General features: G+C 47.3%; 1 protein-coding gene and 1 long non-coding RNA gene across 3 annotated transcripts in view; one reads left to right on the top strand and one right to left on the bottom strand.

The window, feature by feature from the left end:
- Positions 1–560: 560 nt before the first annotated feature.
- LOC308475446 lies at positions 561–7,467 on the bottom strand. Its single transcript, XR_013985204.1, has 3 exons — positions 7,105–7,467; positions 3,443–3,566; positions 561–1,999 (listed from the first exon to the last, which is right to left on the bottom strand). It is a non-coding gene; the product is annotated as an uncharacterized lncRNA (long non-coding RNA).
- A 6,263-nt stretch (positions 7,468–13,730) lies between these two features.
- P4HA3 (prolyl 4-hydroxylase subunit alpha 3) overlaps positions 13,731–19,320 on the top strand; it is a 40,553-nt gene continuing 34,963 nt past the window's right edge. For both annotated transcript variants that reach the window (XM_081002171.1, XM_081002172.1), the window contains exon 1: positions 13,731–14,363. In XM_081002171.1, the coding sequence (XP_080858297.1) occupies positions 14,182–14,363 (182 nt within the window). In that variant the 5' untranslated portion in view covers positions 13,731–14,181. The remainder of the gene's footprint in view (positions 14,364–19,320) is intronic.

Genomic DNA, 19,320 nt, shown 5'->3' on the forward strand with positions numbered 1-19,320 from the left:
CTTCTCTGGTTATCTCCTGCTTGGACTACCCGCTCTGGGATCCCACAGCTAATTCTCTCTTTTTTAAAAAATAATATTTATTATTTTTCCAGAAACTTAAACACTAAAAAAAAAAAGACAATGCAAAACATTAAATTAACAAAACAAAACAAAAACAATAAAATAAATCAAACAGTTTCATTATCCCATCTTTCACTCACTTATTTCCGCGACCTCCTCACACCTCCCTCTTTGTATTCCACTTCTAATAATTATTTCAGCAATTCCTTTCCATCTTCCTCTGCTTTCTATCCTTTAATTATCTTAACAAATTCTAACCTTATTTTTTCCTTTAATGCTCTATTAACCTATCTATACTTAATTCCTTATAACATTTCTACTAAAGCCATATAACTTCATTCCAACATTTTTCTAACATTCATTAATTTTACAATATTTCTGTAAATAGTCTTTAAATTTTTTCCAATCTTCTTCCACCGACTCTTCTCCCTCACAGCTAATTCTCCCCTGGCCTCCTCGCTGGCCCAAATAGGACTAATTTAGCCAGCTAGCCCTGATGATCATCTAATGTTTATTGGATGGATTTCCCCCTAAATTGATTTTTGAATTCTGAATTTATTATTCACGTTTTATACTGTATATTATGCTGTTTTTTGTTGCATCAATTAAGTGTTTAAAATCTGTTGTTAGCTGCCCTGAGTCCGGTTTTCTGAACCGGGAAGGACGGGGTATAAATAAATTATTATTATTATTATTATTATTTATTTTGCACAAGCTTTTCTTCTGTTGTCTGCTGGTGTGAAAATATATGTAATTTTTTAAAAATCTCTTTGAACACAATGGACATGCACATCTCAGCCAGCAACATATATTTGCATGTAAGTTATCTTCCTGGTGTGTTCCCTTTCAGAGTTAGTGAATTTCCAGAATTTCCTGTTATTCTTTTGCAGCAAAAACCAGCCAGTCTGTGACTAAACCCTATTGTCTAGACGGAAAGCAGTCGTGGGTGTGCATTTGCTGAAACAGAATGTTCAATGTAAATGCATGTTTTAATCATTATTGCCAAACAATGAATTATCCACTGTGCTTTTTGTTACGGCTGGTTACATGTGCTACATCTTTGTCTTGAGAACGATAAACAAGCAGAAAGTAGTGTTAGACTTAGCATTGTCAAACTTTTCAAAAGTTGCGTCATGTGTCCTCTGAAGCGTTTCCTTTAAAGAAAATTAAACAGTCGCAATCACCTTGCTGCAAGGCAGAAATAAGCAACTTAAAAACATATCAGCTTAAAACAAATTGAAGCCATTTTGAATTGTTGGGAGGCGATAATTTCCGTGGCGATGTCAAATAAACAGATACAGTGATACCTTGGTTCTCAAACACCTTGGTACTCATACAACTTGGAACCCAAAGACTGCCAACCCGGAAGTAAGTGTTCCGGTTTGCAAACTTTTTTCGGAAGCCGAATGTGCTCCATTTTGAGTGTTACGCTTCCGATTTGAGTGCCACCCTTCGGTTTTGAGTGTTATGCTGAGTTCTGTCTGTTTTTTGCTATTTATTTTGCTTTTTTGTTATTGCGGCTCTTTTTTGTTTTTGTGACTGTGTGGAACCCAGTTCAGCTACTGATTGATTGATTGATTGATTGATTGTGTGACTGCAGTACATTGTTTATTGCTTTCATTTTTATGGATCAATGGTCTCGCTAGATAGTAAAATTCATGTTGAATTGCTGTTTTAGGGGTTGTTTTTAAAAGTCCGGAACGGATTAATCCCTTTTGCATTACTTTCTATGGGAAAGCGCGCCTTGGTTTTGGAACGCTTTTGGTTTTGGAACGGACTTCCGGAACGGATTAAGTTTGAGAACCAAGGTACCACTGTATTGCAAATGCTGTTTATAAAAGGGGCCACTCTTCTTCTGATCAGCATGTAGACGGAACATCCTTCCCTTTGCTGGAGTGATGGATTTCCTTGTCTGTGTTAGGTTCTCAACACACAGCATCTGGGAATGAAGAGGAAACGAGTCTTTTTCAGAATTGCAGTCACCAAGGACAGTCTCAGAAGAAGGCTGCAGATTGTCGAAGTGTCGCCCTGCCTGGTGCCCGAAGCACTGCCCCACCCCCTGCCCCACACATTGTCCTGAGCCTCCCAAATATTGGGCTATTTCGCTGGATTCAAAGCTGGAGAGGTGGAAAGAAGCCATGCAACAATCACAGAGACCTAAGTAGCGTTTGGACTTAATGTAAAGGGGTTTTCTCTCCTCGTAGCTCTTTCCCCCTGCTTTCCTTCCCCCCCCCAACGCTTAGCGGAAACTGGCCCCCACGCCAGGAAGGCAGCCCTGAAACAATGGGTGGTAAAATGGCAAATTCAGTTTGACCTAAACAAGTGGAAATTGAGGCACGTCGGAGCAAAATATCTTGTCAGCTCGTGGTATGTAGCGATCAGGTGGGATTGCTATGAGGAATTATAAAAAATATGGAGGAAGCCATTTGTGTCCGCGATGAAAGCGTTGTGTTGACCGGGTTCGAGCCATTTTGATACGATTTCTGATCAATCCATGCCTCTGCATCTATGTCCTATTTTTCTACACCTGACAGGCATGTATAAGCATTCTAAATACACAGGCCAGTTGCTTCATCAGGCATCCTGGGTCATAAAGATAATAGTTAGCTTTGATGTAGTTTAATTTTTAGGTAGATCTTAAGGGCCAGGAAGAGAGTTCACAAGGAGATGGTAAATCCTCTTTCTTGCCATACTTCCTTCCTTTCCGGCCTGTTTATGACCTGAATGCATTCCTTTAGTCCTGTTTTATTTACTTTCAGATTGTGTATGCATGCTCAGAGTAGTCTTTGCAGTTAAAATAATTTCTTCTGATCTGACTTTGTCCCACGTGGGTTTTTTTTAAATGCTCAGAGGAAATCTGATTGGTTCTTACGAACACTGTGTAAAAAGTTCTTGTGTGAATAAAACGACCTGGGCCAAGGGGTGGAGAGGGGATTATTATACGCACTCCTCCCAGAGTCTTGCTGGTCAAGCCTCGTGTGTACAGTGGTACCTCTGGTTACGTACTTAATTCATTCTGGAGGTCCGTTCTTAACCTGAAACTGTTCTTAACCTGAAGCACCACTTTAGCTAATGGGGCCTCCCACTGCTGCTGCGCTGACGGAGCACGATTTCTGTTCTCATCCTGAAGCAAAGTTCTTAACCCGAGGTACTATTTCTGGGTTAGGGGAGTCTGTAACCTGAAGCGTATGTAACCTGAGGTACCACTGTATTCTATTAATCAGAGTCCAATCCTTCCTTGCTTTGGGAACGCCACAGTGGTGAGGGACCACGAACGAGACCTTGGGGTCACAATGGACCAAGGCAGGTGTTAACAAGCGTGATGAGACTTTAATGTGCTCACAAATAATAAACAATCAACCCACAAGGAGAACAGCCATACCTATAGTGACGTGGGCAGCCGTGAACACCGAGGTGGATCTCATAAGCCAGGCAGGAGCGACGGCAGAGACCTCTCCAACTGGCACAGGTCCGTGTGTTCAGTGGGATCCCCATCTCCTGTCCAGCTTGGGTATAGGAAGTCACAACAATGAAGGTTAAAAAGCAATGACAAACCTAGACAGCATCTTAAAAAGCAGAGACATCACCTTGCCGACAAAGGTCCGTCTAGTTAAAGCTATGGTTTTCCCAGTAGTGATGTATGGAAGTGAGAGCTGGACCCTAAAGAACGCTGATCGCCAAAGAATTGATGCTTTTGAATTCTGGTGCTAGAGGAGACTCTTGAGAGTCCCATGGACTGCAAGAAGATCACACCTCTCCATTCTGAAGGAAATCAGCCCTGAGTGCTCACTGGAAGGACAGATCGTGAAGCTAAGGCTCCAAGACTTTGGCCACCTCATGAGAAGAGAAGACTCCCTGGAAAATACCCTGATGTTGGGAAAGATGGAGGGCACAAGGAGAAGGGGACGACAGAGGACGAGATGGTTGGACAGTCTTCTCGAAGCTACCAGTATGAGTTTGACCAAACTGGGGGAGGCAGTGGAAGACAGGAGTGCCTGGCATGCTCTGGTCCAGGTGTCACGAAGAGTCGGACACGACTAAACGACTAAACAACAGCAACAAATGGTTGGTAATTCTCCTTCCCTCCCACTGGACCAGCAAGTTGATTGAAGGGGGTGGGAGCAAAGCATCTACAAATTAATTGTGCAAATTAATTGAAAAAAGCATGTTTTCTATCTTACTCCTAATCCTGTACTCAAAACAAACATGAAAAGTCAGTTGGTCATTGTGGTGTCAGAAGCCTGCAGCCAATAGAAGGAATGATGCGCTCGCCACAATATATTAAGGTTCTATGAAAAGAGAGTTATCCCAGAGCTGGAAAAGAGGTATCCTGACGGTACTGGGATATCGCAGCAGGACCTAGCCCCCTCTCACACATCGAAAGTGGTGAAGAAATTCAGGACAGAACAGCAAATACAGGTACTTGATTGGCCAGGGAATTCCCCAGACGATGAATTTGTGGGCTGTATGCAAAAGATGCCTCCGTTCTATAGACTGTATGACTATGGAGAAGCTCATTCGGGCGCTGATTCAATTGTGGTACAGGGATCCGAAAATCAACAGTGACTGTTCGAAACTACTACAGTAGACTCCATGCCAAACCGTGTTCAAATGCTGCTTAAAAATAGCGGAGGTCATATCCGTTACTAATGTACGTATACGTGAGTTTTGTCCAATAAACTACATTGCTTGTTTCAATTAATTTGCACAAGGGTGTAGGCATCAGTAGCAGCGGGACAAATGTCCCATTTGTGCAATGAGTGGGCCGGCTCACCATTTCATGTCACCAGCTTCCTACTGAATCGCAACGTATTTCGTGCTTTTTTTACGGAGGTTGTGTTATTGTTGGTTTTGTGTTGTATAGGAATATTTTGTAAACCGAATAAACAAATAAAGCAGGCCCGTCTTCACACAGAGGGGGATTGTTGGTAGATCCTGAGTGTCGGAACTAATATTTGTGTCGCCCCAATTAATTCCTGCGGATTAGCTCACAAAGCCCAGACATGTTTTTCCGTTGCAGCTGCTCTTCCCGGCCAATGTTTTTACAAAGGATGGCTTGTCCGTGTCTCGAATGGTGCCTGCGGTCTAAACCAGTGTGATTCATCTGGGCTTCTATTTGAGAGATTTATCACAGGGGTGTTCTTAGAGTGAACACAACTGAGATCAAGCACGTGTTCAGCTAAGCAAATGAAATTCAGGTCACAAAATTAAAACTGAATTGGCACTTTTAAGCACTCCCCTCCCCCCCCCAATAAAATCAGAGTTTTTGTGATAAGGAAAGTTCTGGGAAAATGCAAAGGATATTGTGGGATACCATTTGTTTTGATGAAATGCCATCGAACCACCACACACACACACATCCCGGAAACAAATTAGGATAAATGCTCATTAAAGAGACAAACTTGTCTAAACTCCCCACAAACTGCGCAAACAAATCAGGAAGAATTCTCAGTAAACAGGTCCGGAAGTATAATGATATCAAGGAGAGATTTGGACTAAAATGTTGACCAATTTTCATGAGGATTTAAAAATAAATAAATCACAGACCGCTGCAGAAATGCAAAGAACTGCATATAAATTTGGAAAAGTGAGAAACTGAATATTTTATTATTTTATTTATTCAACTTACATATTTTTCTGTCTATAAGATGCCCCCATGTATAAGAGGCCCCCATGTTGGGGGACTTGGATTTAAGAAAATGGGGGAAAGATGTATCCGTGTATAAGATGCCCCCTAATTTTTGACATTATTTTTTAGGGGGAAAACCTGGTCTTATACACGGAAAACTACTGTATACACCGCCCTATACCCAGAGGTTTTATTTTATTTGTTTTTTCCTTCTCATATTTTGGAAATGTACATCCAGGTTTTTTCCCCTTTAAATTTTTGGGGGGCCCCAAGAGAGTGGGGCCCTAAGCTATAGCTTGTTTGGCTTATACATAAATCTGGCCCTGATCCTAGCTGACAGCATAGTGGTCTACAAGATCTCTCTGGTGGTCCCAGGGAGATGCCAAGCGTTGAACCTAATACAGTGGTACCTTGGGTTACAGACACTTCAGGTTACAGACTCCACTAACCCAGAAATAGTACCTCGGGTTAAGAACTTTGCTTCAGGATGAGAACAGAAATCGCGGGGTGGCAGCAGGAGGCCCCATTAGCTAAAGTGGTACCTCAGGTGAAGAACATTTTCAGGTTAAGAACGGACCTCCGGAACGAATTAAGTTCTTAACCCAAGCTTAAGTTCTTAACCACTGTAAGTCTCATTGCACTCTGTGTGCTTGTCGCACAACACACCAACCCTGAAAGTCAGTTGCACTATATAGTGGACGCTCGGGTTGCGACCGTGATCCGTGCGGGATGCACATTTGCAACCTGCAGCGTTCACAACCCACAGCGGTGCGTCTGCGCACGCGTGGGTTGCGATTCGGCGCTCATGTGCAAAGCACGATTTAGCACTTCTGCGCATGCGTGACCCCCGAAACCCAGAAGTAACCCATTCCGGTACTTCCAGGTTTCGGCAGGTCCATAACCCGAAAAACGCAACCTGAAGCGTCTGTAACCTGAGGCATGACTGTATTATTTTCTGTTCAGCAGCCTAACAGCCCACGGATAGAACCTGCTTTTTAGCCTGTTGGTGCGACTGATTAGACTTCTATATCTCCTGCCTGAGGGTAGAAGATTGAAGAGGTGCTGGCTGGGGTGTGAATCGTCCCTAAGAATTTTTCTCGCTCTCCTAAGGCATTGATCCCTTGCAATGTCATCTAGCGGACTCAAGGGACAGCCCATGATATCATGCGCTGTGTTCACCACCCTCTGTCTACATGCTAAACCGATCCTGTACCACTGAGCTAAAATAACAGAGGCCCTCAGTGGCAGGGCACCCTAAAATGCAGGGCAATCAGACCAAAAAAAAAAACATTCCTATCCCTTTCAGCAGTGAAAAGAGGATCTTTCAACAAAGACTATTTCTCCCATGACAAGTTGAGATATTTCCCTATAAGACAGAGACTTCCTTTTGCACCTGGTCACTGGGAGATACTTACCGATGAATCCTAGCAGCGCCAGCAAAAGAAGCAGCTGTGGTCCGAACGCTTTCATGGTTCTGCGTCGATCGGGTGCTAATATTTCTGCCGGCTCCCATCCAACCATCCCAGCTCCCTCGACATTTATCCTTTGGGGGCCCCCTCTGCAAAAAGGTGGACTTTGGCGCACTCGTGACTCAGAGAGGCCAGGATTTAGGAATTAGCTTCGGCATTGTATACAGCCTGACCGTACGCATGTTTACTCCAAACTCAATTATTCTGCGGAATTCATTAGTGCACACACCCAAGCGGGCAAACAGAGGTCAGTCATGAAATTTACTAGATGACCCCAGGGCAAGTCACTGCCGCTCAGCTTCACCCACCTCGCACAGTTGTTGTGAGGATATGAAGAGAGGGAGACCCAGGCCACCTTGAGCTCCTTGGAGCGATGGGATATGGAACATAATTATAATAAGAATATTTATACCCTGCCCTCCCTGGCTAGAGCCGGGCTCAGGGCAGCTAACAACAGTAAAATTTCAGCAAAAACATAATGGGGGGAGGAACCAATTTAAAATACAAGTTAAAATGCAATTTAAAATGCAGCCTCATCAAAACCATAAGGGGAGGGAAACATAAGGGTCAGACTGAGTCCAAGCCAAAGGCCAGGCGGAACAGCTCTGTCTTGCAGGCCCTGTGGAAAGATGTCAAGTCCCGCAGGGCCCTAGTCTCTTGTGACAGAGTGTTCGACTAAGTCGGGGCCAGTACTGAAAAGGCCCTGGACCTAGTTGAGACCAATCTAACCACCTTGTGACCTGGGACCTCCAAAATGTTGTCATTTGTGGACCTTAAGGTCCTCCACGGGGCATACCAGGAGAGGCGGTCCTGTAGGTACAAGGGTCCTAGGTCATAATAGGGCTTTAAAGGTCAAAACCAGCACCTTAAACCTGACCCTATACTCCACCAGGAGCCAGTGCAGCTGGAAAAGCACTGGATGAATGTGATCCCATGGCAAGGACCCCGTAAGGAGCCTCGCCGCGACATTCTGCACCCGCTGGAGTTTCTGGGTCAGCTTCAAGGGCAGCCCCTCGTAGAGCGAGTTACAATAATTAAGCCTGGAGGTGACCATCGCATGAATCACTGTGGCCTGGTCAGGGCAATAAAGGTAAGGGACCAACACGAGGAGAGCCCCAAGTTGGCAATGTCTGGTTTTCAGCACTGCTGTCTGGGCATGCCTGGTCCCTTATTATATCACAAAGCAGAAATCTAGCAAATCAGCAGAATTGTGCTCTATTCAAGCTTTTGTATCCCTATTTCTGGCCTTGGGCACATCCCATGACCGTCCTTGCTGCAAAGTCTGCTTGCCTTGTCATTGCCAGGCTTATTTGATTCATTAGGGTTAATAATAATAATAATAATAATAATAATTGTTGTTGTTTAGTCGTTTAGTCATGTCCGACTCTTCTTGACTCCATGGACCAGAGCATGCCAGGCACTCCTGTTCATAATAATAATAATAATAATAATAATAATAAATTATTATTTATACCCCACCCATCTGGCTGGGTTTCCCCAGCCACTTGTGGCGGCTCCCAACAGAATACTGGGAGTGGCTAAGGAAACCCAGCCAGATGGGCGGGGTATAAGTAATATATTATTATTATTATTATTATTATTATTATTATTAGGATATTGACTGGGTGGAAGGTGTGCAGAAATCTGGAAATCGGGCCGTATGAGGAACAATTGAAGGAGCTGGGTGTGTTTAGCCTGGAAAAGAGGAGAGTGATAGGGGATATGATAGCTGTTTTCAAATACAGTGGACTCTCGGGTTACGTTACCTTTGGATAACATAACTTTCGGGTTGCAAACGTAGCAAACCTGGAAGTGTATTCTTCTGGGTTTCACCGCTCACGCATGCGCAGAAGCAGCGCTTCTGCTTATGGAATTTTCAGGGTGCGTACAGACCCCCGGAACAAATTACATTCGTATCCAGAGGGTCCACTGAATCTGAAAAATATTATTATTATCAGAAGCAGTCCAACATTTTAGGAAATATTTGTATATACTCTAAAAGGCAGCCTAGTAATTCTGATGATGAGCAGAGATTTAGGGGGCGGCGGAATCTTTCACACTTCTGAAAACCCTACTCTAATGCCCCCCCCCCCAAATGCACATATAGTGGTACCTCTGGTTACGAACTTAATTCGTTCTGGAGGTCTGTTCTTAACCTGAAACTGCTCTTAACCTGAAGCACCACTTTAGCTAATGGGGCCTCTTGCTGCTGCTGCGCCACCACGGCGCAATTTCTGTTCTCATCCTGAAGCAAAGTTCTTAACCTGAGGTACTATTTCTGGGTTAGCGGAGTCTGTAACCTGAAGCTTCTGTAATCTGAAGCGCCTGTAACCCGAGGTACCACTGTACATTCAGCCCAGGCCTACCAAATATGCTCTGCTTGTTATGCAACAGCTTCCCACGAGGGGGCATCCTAGACATTCATGTTCGGATCCCAAGGATAACTGCCTGCAAAGTTCAGGGATTTTTTTTGCTCAGAAATTCAGGGCATCGCCATGCCCTCCAAGCCTCCATCATCTGCACAGAGGCTTCTCCTGTGTTTACCTCTCAGAAATTTAGAGCAAATGAAAGCAGCCGGGAGGATAGAATCTCCAGCAAGGTGGAACGTAAGAAGAGCATAAGAAGAAATTACTGGGTCAAGCCAATGACCTATCAAGCTCTGCTCCTCCTGCTCCGGAGGGCAGGACTCGAACCTGTGGCTCCAAGTGACAAGAAAGGAGATTCCAACTAAAAGTTAGGAAGAACTTTCTGGTGGTAAGAGCTGTTTGACAGTGGAACGGTCTCCATTGGGAGATGGTGGACTCTCTCCTTCCTTGGAGCTTTTTAAGCAGAGGTTGGATGGTCATCTGTCATGGATGCGTCAGCTGAGATTCCTGCATTGCAGTGGGTTGGACTAGATGACCCTTGGGATCCCTCCCAACTCTTAAGAGTCTATGATTCTAAGTCCAGAATCCTCTTCCCAAAGTGGCCAACCAGATGCCCTCAAGGGAAACCTGCAAACAGGATTTGAGCACAACGCTCTCCCTTCCTGTGGTCAGGGCCGGATTTAGGTTTGATGAGGCCCTAAGATACTGAAGGTAATGGGGCCCTTTATATGTCCAGCTGTCCTTTGTCAACAACAAACTGTCCCTGTTTTTCACGTTGAATATATGCTATACTGTAATTTATGGACCTGATAGGTATCTAAAGCCATTTGCACATGACAAAATATGTATTTTACCAAAGTAATTGTTGAACTGAAATACAATTAAGAAGTATATTAATAGTGAAATACAATTAAGAAGTATATTGGGGGGGGGGCAAGAGAGTGGGGCCCTAAGCTATAGCTTGTTTAGCCTCTTCTTCTTCTTCTTCTTCTTCTTCATCATCATCATCAGCGATCCCTCGTAGCCGAGTAAGATTGTCTTCCATAAACACGGTTTTAGCAATGAGTCCGTAAGTGACTGTGGAGGCCAATTCTGGATCCACACGTCCTTCCACAGCGGGGACATTGGTTTCCAGGCGGGAGTTGATCACGGTGTGGATTTGCCAAGTGTGCCTTCCTCTTAGCACGCTTCTCCCTTGCATCCTGAGTTCGAGTGTCTTCAAAGCCCATGACACCTTTGGTAAAGGCTGTTCTCCAATTGGAGCGCTCGCAGGCCAGTGTTTCCCAGTTGATGGTGTTTATACTACATTTTTAAAGATTTGCCTTGAGAGAGTCTTTAAACCTCTTTTGTTGACCACCAGCATGACGCTTTTCATTTTTAAGTTCGGAATAGAGTAGTTGCTTTACGTAAATCCGCCACTGCCTATGGTTTCCATCAATTGCAATTCAGAAGTGTGCACCTTGTACACCTCCTTCTGGCAATTCCTTCAGACAAGCTGGTGCCAAATGTCTTGCTCTGCTTTCCGTTGGACCCCATCAGCGAGGCTGAGAGGGGGGTCTTGTTGTCTGGGTAACCCAGGACCTCCAGACACATGGACCAGGCTGCCTTATCCATCTTGCTCCATAATCTCTGCAGCAGTGGCTTCCCAATTAGCTAAGTACCGCAGAACCCCTGTTTTTCAAAACCAAGCCATGTGTGATGGCCTGGGACTCGGGCTCAGACTCGGAGCCGGAGAAGTCTCAGTCTGCACCGGATCCTTTGCCTCAGGCGGCATCTGAACCGAGTCTGGGGCCTGATTCTGAAGAGCCCCAGTCTGCACAGGTTCCCCTGCAACAAACACCAGCTGGGCCGAGTCAGGGGCCTGAGCCTGCCCTGGCTCCAGATGTGGGGATGACCTCGTTGCCTCCAGCTGGGCCATCACTTACAGCTGCTCCACTACGGGTTGGGTCAGGGGAGGCTGAGGCGGCCTCTGGGTCTAGTCACCCACCGATGTCTCCCGAGCTGCAGAGACTGAGGTCTGAGAGAAGGAGAGACCTGAGTACTTGCAGGAGGAGTGCTCGCCTTCGGGCGAAACAGGGAGGTGAGTCGCCTGGGGATCAGGACCGGCCGTTACCCCGTCAGAGATAAAAGGCTGCCGGACCCCGCCCCAGGTTGCGGGAGCAACATTGCTGCTTGCTGGAACCTCCCTGTTACCCTGTGCCTGACCATGCCTGGTTTCCTGCCTTGGCCCTGTTGGACTGACTCCTCGCGGAATCCTTGGATTTGGGACCGGATCCGGACCGCTCGGCTTGGGTTAACCCCCGGGCCCAGCACACCTTGGACCACCTTCTTCCGGAAATGTTGATATCTCTATGGTAGTTTTTGTTATGTGAATGGTTTCATGGACCCCCTGGCTGGGTTATGCAGACCTCCTGGGATCCACGGACCACCAGTTGGGATCTACTGCTCTACACTGTTGGCAGCAGCATGCCAAGTTTAAGAATCTAAGGAACATCTGCTGAATCCATGGCTCATGCAGTTCGGCATCTCAGTCTCACAGAGCTGTCGGAAACCAGCAAGCAGAATTCGAACACGAGCCTTTTCCCCTTGCTGGTGTTTTCCAGCATAGCTCTGTTGGTAGGGCATGAGACTCTAATAATAATAATAATAATAATAATAATAACATATATATATATATATATATATATATATATATATATATATAATGTTTTCAAAACTGCAAAAACAGGAAAAATACAATACAATTAATTAACCGATACACCAAATTATTTCTTGTTCCTCGACTTCCCTTTCACCCTTCCATGGTTTCCTCAAATTATCTCTTACTGCTGCACATTATAATAATTGCAATCGTTCTTCCAATCACTTTATTCTCATAACAATTTTTTTACTGCTGAGCTTACTCCAAACCGACTCGCGTTTTAACATGTTTGCAGCAATTGTTAAAGAAAACAATCTACAAATCGTTTCCAAATCCTCTTCAAGGATGGCCTCTTCTTCTTCTCTGAAGAGCATGAGACTTCAGGGTCATGGGTTTGAGCCCCACCTCGGGCGAAAGATTCCTGCCCTGCAAGGGGGGTTGGACTAGATGATCTTCAGGGGTGCCCCTTCCACTGCTACAGTTCTGCGATTCTCTGAACTGGGATTCAGAAGCTGTGGAGGCAGAGCGTATAGGGATCATGGCTAGGAGCCAGCCAGAACCCTCTCCTTCATGTTTCCAGGTGGGAGCCTTGAAGTAGTCAAGGACTGAACCCGGGTCCTTCTGCATACCAAGCCCTGTTTAGGGAAGCTTTTAATATTTGGTGAATTATTGCATTTTAATATTTTGCTGGAAGCCACCCAGAGTAACTAGGGAAAGCCACCCAGATGGGCAGGGTATAAATAATAAATTACAGTGGATGCTCGGGTTGCGAAAGTGATCCGTGTGGGATGCACATTCACAACCCACAGTGGCGTGTCTGCGCGGGTTGCAATTCGACGCTTCTGCGCATGCGCAAAGCACAATGTAGCGCTTCTGCGCATGCATGACTGCCGAAACCTGGAAGTAACCTGTTCCAGTACTTGCGGGTTTCAGCGGTCCATAACTTGAAAAAACGCAACCTGAAGCGTCTGTAACCCGAGGTGGTGTTGTTGTTTAGTCGTTTAGTCGTGTCTGACTCTTCATGACACCTGGACCAGAGCACGCCAGGCACTCCTGTCTTCTACTGCCTCCCGCAGTTTGGTCAAACTCATGCTGGTAGCTTCGAGAACACTGTCCCACCATCTCGTCCTCTGTCGTTCCCTTCTCCTTGTGCCCTCCATCTTTCCCAACATCAGGGTCTTTTCCAGGGAGTCTTCTCTTCTCATGAGGTGGCCAAAGTATTGGAGCCTCAGCTACACGATCTGTCCTTCCAGTGAGCACTCAGGGCTGATTTCCTTCAGAATGGATGGGTTTGATCTTCTTGCAGTCCATGGGACTCTCAAGAGTCTCCTCCAGCACCATAATTCAAAAGCATCAATTCTTCGGCGATCAGCCTTCTTTATGGTCCAGCTCTCACTTGCATACATCACTACTGGAAAAACCAGAGCTTTAACTATATGGAACCCAAGGTATGACGATTATTATTATTATTATTATTATTATTATTATTATTATTATTAAAGCAGATGCTCAGCCTCTGAGCCAAGGGAGGACTTTCCCGTCTCCCCTCCCACCCCATTTTCAATCTTGGAGTAGACAGGGAGAGATAGACGGATTTCTGAGCAGCCTCAGCGAATCCTTGCCGGAGCTTTGCAGAGACTGGAGAGGGAAGCGAAAAACGCACAGCGGTTTTTACTGCCTCTTTCCCCATCTGGTTTCCATTCGGCTCATTTCTGCTGCTGCTGCTGCTGCGAGAGAAAGAGAGAGATTCAAGTCGGTGCTGGGATGCCGTTTTGGCTTTCGCAGCTCAGGGCGAGATTCCAGAGGAGGAGGACCGAGGGCGCGCAACAGCTGCGCAAAGGGATGCTCCGGTTGCGCCCATGACACCACCGACGCTCCCTTGGCTTCGGGAGAGGGACTGGGTGGCACTGGAGGAGCTGGGTGGGTGCAGGAGAGGGGAGATTTTGGATCCCAGCCTGCGGGAGAGGAAGGGAGGCGGAGGCGAGAGACAGAGGCATTGTGCAGAAGAGTAAGGCGATGTTGTGGCCCGCGGCGGTGGCGGCAGTGGTCCTCCTGGCCGGTCTCTCGCAGTGCGTCCAGGCGGAGACCTACACTTCCATGCTGAGCATCCACCAGGCGCTCAGCACCGAGAGGGAGCTCCTGCGCTTTTTGCACACCTACCTGGAAGAGGAAGCCAAGAGGCTGGAGGACCTCAGGAGGTAAGGGCCGGGCTCTGTTTGCGGGGATCAAGCCCAGGAGGCTGGAATCCTAGAGTTGGAAGGGACACCCCAGGGCTATGTAGTCCGACCCCCTCCAATGCAGGGAATCGCAGCTGAATAATCCCTGCCGGATAACCTTCCATTCTGCTGTCAAACAGTTCTTACTACCCTAGCGCTTAGCCAGAATCTCCTTTCTCGGCATTTGAATGTGTTGGTTTGGGTCCTACCCTCTGGAGCAGAAGAAAACAAGCTTGCTCCATCCTCCAGGTGACAGACCGTCAGATAATTAAAATAATAATAATAATAATGGACACGGGTGGCAGTGGGACGCAGGTGGCGCTGTGGGTTAAACCACAGAGCCTAGGACTTGCTGATCAGAAGGTCGGCGGTTCAAATCCCCGCGACAGGGTGAGCTCCTGTTGCTCAGTTCCTGCTCCTGCCAACCTAGCAGTTCGAAAGCACGTCAAAGTGCAAGTAGATAAATAGGTACCGCTCCGGCGGGAAGGTAAACGGCGTTTCCATGTGCTGCTCTGATTCACCAGAAGCGGCTTAGTCCTGCTGGCCACATGACCCAGAAGCTGTACGCTGGCTCCCTTGGCCAATAAAGTGAGATGAGCGCCACAACCCCAGAGACGGCCATGACTGGACCTAATGGTCAGGGCCCCCTTTACCTTTACCTTAATAATAATAATAATAATAATAATAATAATATAATTTATTATTTGTACCCCACCCGTCTGGCTGGGTTTCCCCAGCCACTCTGGGCGGCTTCCAACAAAGATTAAAAATACATTAAAATGTCACACATTAAAAACTTCCCTGAACAGGGCTGCCTTCAGGTGTCTTCTAAATGTCAGGTAGTTGTTTATCTCTTTGACATCTGATGGGAGGGCGTTCCACAGGGCGGGTGCCACTATCGAGAAGGCCCTCTGCCTGGTTCCCTGTAGCTTTGCTTCTCGCAGTGAGGGAACCGCCAGAAGGCCCTCGGAGCTGGACCCCAGTGTTCAGGCAGAATGATGGGGGTGGAGATGCTCCTTCAGGTATACTGGCTGTCATATCCCCTCTCAGTCTCCTCTTTTCCAGGCTGAACATACTTAGCTCCTTCAACCATTCCTCATACGGCCCAGTTTCCAGATTTCTGCACACCTTCCAGTCAGTTGTTAATAATAATAATAATAATAATAATAATAATAATAGTTTATTTATTATATCCCACACATCTGGCTAGGTTTCTCCAGCCACATCCCCAACAGAATATTAAAAACACTATAAAACATCAAACATTAAAAACTTCCCCAAACAGGGCTGCCTTCTTCAAAAAGTGAGGTAGTTGTTTATTTCCCTCCTTCCACAGGGAGGGCGCCACCACCAAGAAGGCCCTCTATCTGGTTCCCTGTAACCTCACTTCTCGCAGGGAGGGAACGGCCAGAAGGCCCTCGGAGCTGGACCTCTGTCCGGGCAGAACGATGGGGGTGGAGACACTCTTTCAGGTATACTGGGCCGAGGCCGTTTAGGGCTTTCAAGGTCAGCACCAACACTTTGAATTGTGCTCAGAAATCTGGCACCCAGAACTGGACACAGGACTCCAGGTGTGGTCTGACCAAGGCAGAATAGAGCAGGACAATGACTTCCCTCGATCTGGATGCTAGACTTCTGTTTATGCAGCCTAGAATAGCATTTGCTTTTGTTGCTGCTGCATCACACTGTTGACTCACATTCAGCTTGTGCTTAACTAAGACCCCTAGATCCTGTCCACATGTACTGCTGTCAAGTCTTATCTTTGTGCATCTGGTTGTTGTTGTTGATATTTAGTCATTTAGTCGTGTCCGACTCTTTGTGACCCCCTGGACCAGAGCACGCCAGGCACTCCTGTCTTCCACTGCCTCCTGCAGTTTGGTCAGACTCATGCTGGTAGCTTTGAGAACACTGTCCAACCATCTCGTCCTCTGTCGTCCCCTTCTTTCTCAACATCAGGGTCTTTTCCAGGGAGTCTTCTCTTCTCATGATCTGTCCTTCCAGTGAGCACTCAGGGCTGATTTCCTTCAGAATGGAGAGGTTTGATCTTCTTGCAGTCCATGGGACTCTCAAGAGTCTCCTCCAGTACCATAATTCAAAAGCATCAATTCTTTGGCGATCAGCCTTCTTTATGGTCCAGCTCTCACTTCCATACATCACTACTGGGAAAACCATGGCTTTAACTTGCATCTGGTTATTTTGGTGCAGAAGCTGAAATTTGTCCCTGTTGAAATCCATTTTGCCAGTTTCATTAGTTTTGTGTTAGTGCTACACTGGGTGCCTGCTGTGCTCTCAGAACATCTCAGGTCCAATCCCTGCCATCTCTAGTTAAAGCGGGAATGGGGAACCCCTGCTTCTCCAGCTGTTGGCAGACTCCTGTTGGCGCCTGCCAGCGTGTCTGAAGATCTGGAGAGGGGGAGACAGAGATTTGGAGGAGCAACTGATAGAGACAAAGGAGAATGAATGGAGGTGCAAAAACTACCCACATCCATCGACAACATGAGGGAACCCTACACTGACTCAAAGCAAATGTTATCCCACAATTCCCAGTGCATTTTCTCACTGCTTTCCTGATCACAAAGTCTGGTATTTGGGGATAGCTGGTTTGTTGCACAAGAGCTCCAAATCACATTTACTTGCAGGACCTGAATTTGCCAGTATGTGATGGATTCCCACTCGAAACTACAACAGTCTGGAGGCTTCCCAGAAGGCAGTCTCCCAATTGTTCCTTGCTAGTTGTTTCCTACTCCCATCTTCTGTGCCTTGCAATTATACATACCGTATTTTTCGCTCTATAGGACGCACCGGACCATAGGAGGGGGAGTACGGGGGGGGGGAATTCCCCCTCTCTGCTCAGCGCCCCTTCAGCGAAGCAGCAGGAGAAACGGAGCCCTTTCCATTTCTCCTCCCGCTTCGCTGAAGGGGCGCTGCGCAGAGAGGGAAAACTGTGGAGTGCCTCTTCAGCGAAGCGAAGCCTGGAGAGCAAGAGGGATCGGTGTGCACCGACCCCTCTCGCTCTCCAGGCTTCATGCGGCTATCCGCAAGCCTTCGGAGCGCAGCAGGAACTCCTGCTGCGCTCCGAAGGCTTGCGGATAGCTGCCTGAAGCCCCCGGAGCGCAGCGGGAGTTCCCTGCGCCCCGGGGGCTTCAGGCGGCTTCAGCGAAAGCAACGCAAAGCCTCCGGAGTGTGGGGGGAGCTCTCCCACTGCACTTCGGAGGCTTCACGTTGCTATCACTGAAGCCAAGGAGCCTGTATTCGCTCCATAAGACGCACACACATTTCCCCTTAATTTTTGAAGGGGAAAAAGTGTGTCTTATAGAGCGAAAAATATGGTGCATATTTTTAAAAAATCCCAGATCCACCAGAACAGGTGCCCAGAATCTGCCCCTTGAGGCAGCCACCTTGCCTGGGTCCATGCCAGAACCAGCCACGAACATGTCCACTTTCTAACAGCCCCTCCTTGTTTGAGGTTTTTGCTATGCAGTTTTCCGGGGATGGGTGTGGAGGGAAATCAATCCTTCTCCACCAAACTTCTGGACGGCAAAATTGGCAAGAGAGCATTGCAATTCGAAACAGTGTCTTGGCAAATATTCATCTGCCCTTTTGTAGGTGTTGGCTGTGTATGATAGAATGTGAACCAGAAGGGCTGGGTTTTTGTGGTTTGGGTTTTTTTTTGAAAGGGAAAGTGAGTACAACCTCTCCCCCCACCACCACCACCAAAAAAAACCCTTATGGGAACAGCCCATAAAGAATTGGGTTTTCATAAGTGTCAGGGGTTCAGGAGCAGAGGCACAGGAAAGGGAGGAAATAGAGAGCGAGGGGGAGGAGTCCGAAGGTAATGTTAGCGATGACAGCGGTCCGAGGTCTCTGAGTCTTTCCAGCGAATCGGAAGATTCACAGAAAGGGGCTCCCATGGTCAGAGCAAGGGGGGTGCCGAGGGGGACACCCCAGGAAGAAGGGGCCAGAGGGGACTCAGAGAGAAGCAGTTGGAAATCAGGACCAGCGTCCACACCAGAGTGCAGTAGGGGGGAGGAGTCCCAGGCATCGGGATCAGGCGGCGCACTGCCAGTGGGAGGACATGAGTCAGGATTGGCCACGCCTCCATCGGGGAGCGAGGAAACGGTCGAGAGGAAGGTTGAAGGCTGGGCGCGCGCGCCAAGTTCAAATGTACAGGAGGGCGGCGCAGTTGGCAGCCCGGATAGGGAGCCAGGTCCCAAAGCCCGCCGAAAAGACGGGGAGGAGTCAGGGGGGTCAACGTCAGCGTCAGAAGAATCCAGGAAGGAAGGGACCCCGGGGGGTAGCAGGACCCAGAGGAGAAAGGAGAGACGGAAGAGGTGGAGTAAGGCTAGAATCTTAAACTGGTGTACAGGGGGCGGAGACTCAGATGGAGCTTCGCCGATCTAACCCCTAGACGTAGAGCTGGGGCGCTGCGGCTTGAAAATGGAAACTGTACTTCAATAAAGACTTTTGTACATTACTGCCGGCTAGCGTTGGTCCTCTGTGAGCTGGGACCTGGAGCCAGCTCTGACAGTAAGCTCCATCTCTAAAAGTTTTGCACCAAAAACCTCGTAACGTGAGTGGACGCAGCGAGGGAAGAAGATTGGTGCTTCGCGAGCTCACAAAAGTCAGGCAAGATGACTACAGAACAGCAACTAGCAGCCCTGCAAGATGCAGTGACACAACTCAACGCGGAGGTACTCGCATCCAGGAAAAGGGAAGAGGAAGCGGCTGCCGCCTGCAGGGATCTCCAAGCCAGGTTGGAAGTGCTTGCTAAGCAGGGGCAACCGAGACCCAAATCAGAGGGGATTGGGCTGGGGAAAAGAGGAGGCAGCCTGGTATCTCATTTCGATGGGAATTTGCAGCAGTACCCTAACTTCCGAGCAGACGTGCTGTTTGCGCTGGAACTGCTGGATAAAGACTTTAGAGATGAGCAAGAGAAGGT

This window comes from Podarcis pityusensis (assembly GCF_964106645.2).
Source record: "Podarcis pityusensis genome assembly, chromosome: 4".
Classification (NCBI taxonomy): Eukaryota; Metazoa; Chordata; class Lepidosauria; order Squamata; family Lacertidae; genus Podarcis; species Podarcis pityusensis.